Here is a 6,746-nt window from a genome sequence, read left to right on the forward strand (position 1 = left end):
TAGAGTTTCCCACAGTTGAAATCACAGGCTGGAAGGCGAACCCAGGAAAAAGATGTAACCTCTTATAACTATCAATTAATTAATTACAGACAAAATTGTGCAAGAAAGAGAGAATCAATATTTTACTCTTGTTGAAGCTGGTGTACATACTAAGTTGCCACTACTGAAAAATAAATATGCAACATAGAAGATAAAATGCTCTAGAGGATGGATTGATTCAGCATTTGTGTTTGTCTGTGCCTGCCAGCACATTGTGCAAGAGAGAAAACGAAGAAACACCTAGAGAAGCATTACTCACCATATAACAATTAAAACATCCTAAACTTCAGATCATCAGATGCATAACATTTATGAAAGCATCATGTTATCATAACAATTATAGCAAAAAGACCAAGTTAACAGCCCCCCCCCCAAAAAAATCAGAATTAAGCATAAAAGCAATAACCTTAGGCTTGCAGCACTTCGCAGTGTAGCATAGTTGCTGATTTCTTTTATCTATAACATCCTCCCATTTATCACTCTCATTGAGTTTCTCATCCAAAGTCTCAATTAAAAACTTCAAATCTGCATCTGTTACAAATTTTGAGGTCCTGCAAGAACAAAGAAAAACTTCCACATTGTCAAATCAACATATTTGGCACTGCTTTAGCTTGTAGGTAATAGCAAAGATACAACTCAACTCTGAATATGATCTATCCTAACTCCTAAGTATTCGTATTGACACGTATGCTAAAACGGAAACATCTAGTGCTATGAAATTTTTTTTTATATATGATGGAAACTAATCACTGGATTTGTATACTTGAAAATATTTCCAAGTGCTGAACTTAATGGTTATTAAAAAGGTGATAGATATAAAGATTCATGTGTAAAATACAACAGTATAAGCTATTACCATATAAAAAATCATACAGTAAATTGCTCAAATCAGGGAATGCTTGCTGCTGAATATAACCTTCCATATGCTAAATGTTTTGAGAAGTCTTCAAGTGTTTTAGTGCTAATTTTACTGTGTAAGAAAAAGAAGAAGGGCTGTAAAATCGTAGGCTACATGGTAAGGAGGGTCCCTGGCAATGAAAGGGAAGAGAGAAGCGTCGAGGGGGTCAAAGACTCGTTACCTACACTCCATTTTTGTTTATTCTCTATTAATAACAGTGAATAACAGGATATGGAGATATAAAACCTTTTAACCCAATCTGTAAAGCCTGCAGTTGCAAGCCTGAACATCGGAATGGGGCCAAATTACTGAGATTTACAGAGTGAATGCAATTAGCTAAGAAATGTAAAATTATTAATTAATTGCATTGAGGAGGAGGAAGCGTAGACCTCAAGTTGGGATTGGTAGAATCGGAGACCGAAAGCGATGTGGATGGGGATGATGATGATGGAGTTAGAAAGGGGTGCAAGACAAATCTCTTACGTTGCCGAAGCAGCACTAACAATAACATAACAGTAAACGAGACGACAGCAACAACACCTCCCAAAACCCAACCTCCTCCGTACTTCTTCATTATCGTCATCATCATCATCATAATATTCTTCTTTTCTTTTTCTTCTCTCCCTTGCCCACCACTCTTTCAATTCACCCTCCACTTCCCACATTTTATCCCTTTCTATTTTTTTTTTTTTTAGTTTTCCAAGTGTCCTTATTTATTTTTTTCATAGATTTACTTTATATTCTTTTATATTCTTTTAAGTGAAAAAGAAAAAAACACCTAAAAGAATATTAAATAATGTCAAAATTACGTTTTAATTATTGGATAATAAATTGTAGAACTTAATTTTTATATATTATAAAAATATTACTTTTAATTAAAATATAATCAAACAAAAAAATTATATTTTTTAAATAAAAACTATTATAAAAAAATATTTTTGACATTATCGTTGGAATAGTTACCATTCTATGACCTATCCATCTTAGAGCGAGTCGGCTAGCAAAGAAGGTCAAAGGAATTCCAAGATTCTCATGTTCCAGTTGATGAACGCAACGTGTCACAAGGCAGTGGCAGCACTATACTATATATATTGGCCCACACACCAAAAGAAGAACATGTGACAAATGACAAATCACATACCACCAACATGCTATACTATATCCAAAATCAACTTAAATTGATTTAATAGTTAATTTATTAATCTATTTAAATAAATATTATAAATTTAAATTTTATTTTATATATACTATAATTTATTATTTAATGACAAATTTTTAAATAAAATTTTAATTCGTAATGAATTAGCTTTTAATTTGTTGAATTGACAAAAAAAAATCATGCTATACTCAAAAAAATAAAATATAGATTATGCCGATAAAACTATAATTTATTTAATAGTTACGTTTTATATGTTTAATTTGAGTATTTCTAAATACTCGTACTTAATTTTGACCATTTTTTAAAAATAATAATAAATTAAAAAAATATAAGAAGAAAATAAATTTAATGAATAATGTGAACAATAAAATTAAAAAAAATCAAATGATAATCAATTTAATTAATTTTTAATAATTGTGCATTTTGAATTTAAAAAATAAAAAATAAAAATTTATAAATGATGCAGTTATATATACAGTAACCTCCCTTCTTCCGTCTATTTTTTTTTCCTTTTCTCGGTCTGACATTGACGTCGATAAGAACACCAGCCACCGCCGCCCAGAACACCAGCCGACGCTGCCCAACTATCTGCAGACGTCCATGCAGGCACCCCTTCACCGTCAGCGGCAACGACACCGCTTTCGTCACCCGCCACCTCCCTGTCACTTTCTTCTTGACCCCAATCTCTATAGTCAAACAAGCCCTATGTATGAGGATGAAGCACAGAGATAGAGTCTCACGCTTGTTCCTTTGCTAAAAATAGTTTATAAGTCTAACTAGATTTTAATAATCTAGAGGAATTCGGTCTGTATCTTAAGGCTTATCTTAATCTTTTTTTTTGTTATAATAAATAATAATATATACTATATCTAAATTTATTTTAAGAATATATGTTAAGAATAAGACTAGACACGCTCACACGTGATGGTATTTAGGTGTGTCCAAATGTGTCCGGAGAAGAATTTTTTATTTTTTATTACACTACAGAAAACACGGAGGATAGCGGCGGCAAAATACCTGCGGCTTCTCCATCTGCTGTAATTTGTCAAGATAGCCGCGATTGGCATCCGATCACTTCAATGTGACGCAGAATCAACTTGAATTAGCGTCGATTCTATGAAGCCCTGCCGCTAACCCTAACCCAATATACTGATTTCTCCCAAAATCAGTTCAGATTACCCAAAATATATAGTGGAGAACCCGTGAAAGGAGAGTAGAAGCGGCGAATTCCTGTTCTATGCTCCACCGGGGAGTCGCGTGGCTGCCGACCCAACCTCCTCTCACCGCTGTCGACCGTTCCCCTCTACTCTACAGTACGTGAAACCCCTGATCCCTCATTCACGGTGTGCGTAACTCACCCCTGTTATCTGCTCTCCCGTGCACGTCTGTGCCGTCTTTGAGTTGCGTAGCTGCCCAAACATCCTCCTCTCACCGTCGTCGGCCGTTCCCCTCTCCTCCACCATGCGCGAATCTGAGTTATCGGCCTCTTCCTGTCACTGGTTTGTTCTTCCACATTGCTCTTTCTTTCTTGTTTTCATTCTTGATCACTTACAAAATTTGAATCCTATTTTTCTCAAGATTTGTATATGTCTTCTCCTCGACGTCGCTAAGTCATGCTTGGAGCTGTTGGCATCCCAGTCTCCGTCATCGTCGTGAAGCCAGTCTCCGTGATTTAGAAAATAATGATGATATTTTAGCTCTTGTGAATATTTGTTGACTGCTTCAACAGTTTGTTTAATAGAGTGGTAATTGTCAATCAGCAATCCGTTAGGCATGGTTTATGCAGTTTATTTTCTACTGCTATTGGTTATAAGATTTTCATCTAGATTTTGCAAATTTTTATTTCCTTTGCAGTTAACCTATCTACCCTTCAAAAAATATTTATATTAACCAAATAACAAAAACAACTTTATCTACTAGTGAAGCCAACTAACATTGATAAATTGACACCATCTTTTACTATCCAAAAATAAATTTTGTAAAGAGTTCAGAACATGTTTAAAATTTGGAACGTAATCTTCTCTAATGATATCTTCTTATCCTTGACTCTTAATAGGAATATTTTTCCATTAATCCCATTTTCTCATTGGACCCTCTGTTGGTCATATTTGATCAAACCATTCTAAGTGATTTTTCTTTTCAGTAAGGGTTACCTAAGACTTTCCACTCTCGAATATGTTGATTTTTAGTTGATTTACAAAAGTGGATAGAATTGGTTTGTGGTATTATCTTTTATTGTTTCTTGACACATCCTCTCATGACTTAATTACCTCTTTTCCTTGGTATTTAATTTTCCAAGCTTCATCAGTCTGTACAACTAATCTGCCTACCAGCTCAATCTCTTGTCTTTGATGGGGATGTCTTCACAGTCGGTTTTATAAGAAAAAGTATGAACATATTTCAGATGGCTTTGTGAGGATAGTTCAATTAAGGAATTGGTTGAAACTTTATTCCTTTTTCTTTGAATTTTTTTGTGTTGAGCTTTATGTTGATTGTTCGACCAAGGATGAATTTAGATGTCTCATTATATTTTTGGATGACATAGAGACACAAAGGTGTTGTTATCTTAGAAAAGAATAGAAAAAGAAAATTGACTAACAAATTTAAATGTGATTAGTTTTCTTCTACATGGTACTGAAAATTGAAATCTGCAATTATTTTTCTCAATTATATATCTCTAGTGCTTGTTAGAAGTGAAGCAAATTGAAATTTCATAAATATTTGCCTACATCCTTGCTGTTTCTGTAATATGTACTATTGGGATTGAAACTAATAAAAATATATGCAACAGGGGATGTTGTGGGGACTTTTTTCTGGTTTAAATTACTCATCCACTTGTCCTCTGGTCAACGACCGGGTGAAGCAGTTGGTATATACATTGGCTTAATTTAACTTCATTAATTTCTATGGGAGTTCTAAATATAACATGCATATGATGGTCAAAAGGAGACAACATTACTTCCACTCTCTTGTACTTTAATATTAGGTGATTTGTATGTATCTTATGACATACCCTGAAAACGGTACTTGTTATAGAACCTTTTGAAGGATATTCAGCTTGGTTTTTGTTGTTGCTATACTCTTTCTTTTGAAACATTACTTTAAAAATCTCTTTTTTGTTTGGTAGATAAACTTTTTTATGTACTGCTTATTTTTGAATTTCTTGTGCTGTATTGCTTAAATTTTTTTTTCACTGGATAGAAATCAGTTGAAGGATCAATTTTTATTGGCTCCTGAGGAATCTAGTGTAACAGCTATTCGTAAAGGCTTCCAGATCAAATAGCTACTTCAATTATATTTTGCTATTAACCTTTTATTTTTCCATTCAATTGATTTATTATATCTTTGGCTTTGCTAATTGATTTAAAGCATTTTGGATGGTTCACAATACTCTATCTGGTTTAAAGCATTTCTACCCATACTAGGATGCCTTAAAAAATATATTTTATTAATATACTTTCTTTAATTATTCAATTTATTACTTGGTGTGATATGTGTTATTTACAAAGGGACTTGACTATCTTAATTTTATTTTGACTTTATTAAGATAATTTGATAGGTAAAACCAGTAACTCTTTCTAACTTATTATACATTGAATTTCTTATTGTGGCAGATGCTTCCACTTGGAACCAACAATCAAGAGCTACTTGAAGATTGTCTTTGTGGGTAAAATATTTTTGTCAGATCTTTCTTTTCTTGTTTAAAGTTTTCATTTGTTGATTAGTTAATCTTTTTTTAGTAGATGTTTGTCAGATCTTTAATTTTAGTATCTATCAATTGTGGATGAATTCATTTAAGATCATGCTCGATGCCCTAAGGCTATTGTTCAAGCCTGTTTTCATTCTAGTACATAACTTTCATTATTCACATAGATTTTATCAACTATTTTCTTTCTTTGATTTTTTTTAGGCACATAGCTATTATCAATTGTATAAATTAGCTATGTTTATGTCAAGTATGTTTTTTCCCTGATTTACAATGTAGGACTTGGTGTTTTGAAAATGGCCAGCTAGACAATTTTAAAGATGGCAAGGTGTACTGAAATAGCTGACAAAATGCAGAGTTATTTTGGTTAGATAAAATAATGCTAAGTTATTTTGGTTAAATAAAATTGTGCTAAGTTATCTAATCTAATATGCTAAGTTATTTTCGTTTTTTTGTAGCAGCAGAAAAAACAAAGAGGCAGACAATAGAGAGTGTGCTAAGTTATCTGATCCAACAACAAGATGGGAGCTACCATCAGACATCGCTGCACGGATGAATTCTTTGGATGGACATGGCCGAAAATAGAAATTAGGATATATATGATATTTTATTTTACAGTATATGTTTTGTTTAAGTTAACTATGCAGCATTTTTTATCAGCCAAATACTTTACTTTTTTTTTGTGACTATTGAAATACTCTATTGATATTAAAATAAATATATTAATTTGTTTTGCTTTTAAATATTCATGAGTTCTCGGCATCAATTTAGACTTTTAGAGAAGATCGATACGATTTTTAAAATAAAAAAATACTCTAAAAAATATTTCCAGGTTAATAAAAGAAAACAAACTAAAATAGTATCTTTTAAAAAGAAATAGGAGCTACAAATAGCGGCGGTTTAAAACCGCTGCAAATAAATTTCATAAAAAACGCTGCAGCAAA

General features: G+C 32.5%; 1 protein-coding gene and 1 long non-coding RNA gene across 7 annotated transcripts; one reads left to right on the top strand and one right to left on the bottom strand.

The window, feature by feature from the left end:
• Window positions 28-1,610, bottom strand: LOC107608356. Its single transcript, XM_016310168.2, has 2 exons — window positions 1,327-1,610; window positions 28-590 (listed from the first exon to the last, which is right to left on the bottom strand). The coding sequence occupies exons 1-2, from the start codon at window positions 1,530-1,532 to the stop codon at window positions 377-379; spliced, it is 420 nt and encodes a 139-aa protein (XP_016165654.1). The 5' UTR covers window positions 1,533-1,610; the 3' UTR covers window positions 28-376.
• On the top strand, window positions 3,085-6,462 carry LOC107605999. 6 transcript variants are annotated; one of them, XR_002350496.1, is made up of 7 exons: window positions 3,085-3,595; window positions 3,675-3,841; window positions 4,396-4,483; window positions 4,888-4,965; window positions 5,711-5,763; window positions 6,082-6,168; window positions 6,264-6,462. It is a non-coding gene; the product is annotated as an uncharacterized LOC107605999 (long non-coding RNA). The 6 variants fall into 6 exon arrangements; XR_002350497.1 differs by lacking the exon at window positions 4,396-4,483 and having other exon boundaries at window positions 3,086-3,595; XR_002350498.1 differs by lacking the exon at window positions 3,675-3,841 and having other exon boundaries at window positions 3,086-3,595.

Source organism: Arachis ipaensis, chromosome B07 (genome assembly GCF_000816755.2).
Source record: "Arachis ipaensis cultivar K30076 chromosome B07, Araip1.1, whole genome shotgun sequence".
In the NCBI taxonomy this organism is placed as follows: Eukaryota; Viridiplantae; Streptophyta; class Magnoliopsida; order Fabales; family Fabaceae; genus Arachis; species Arachis ipaensis.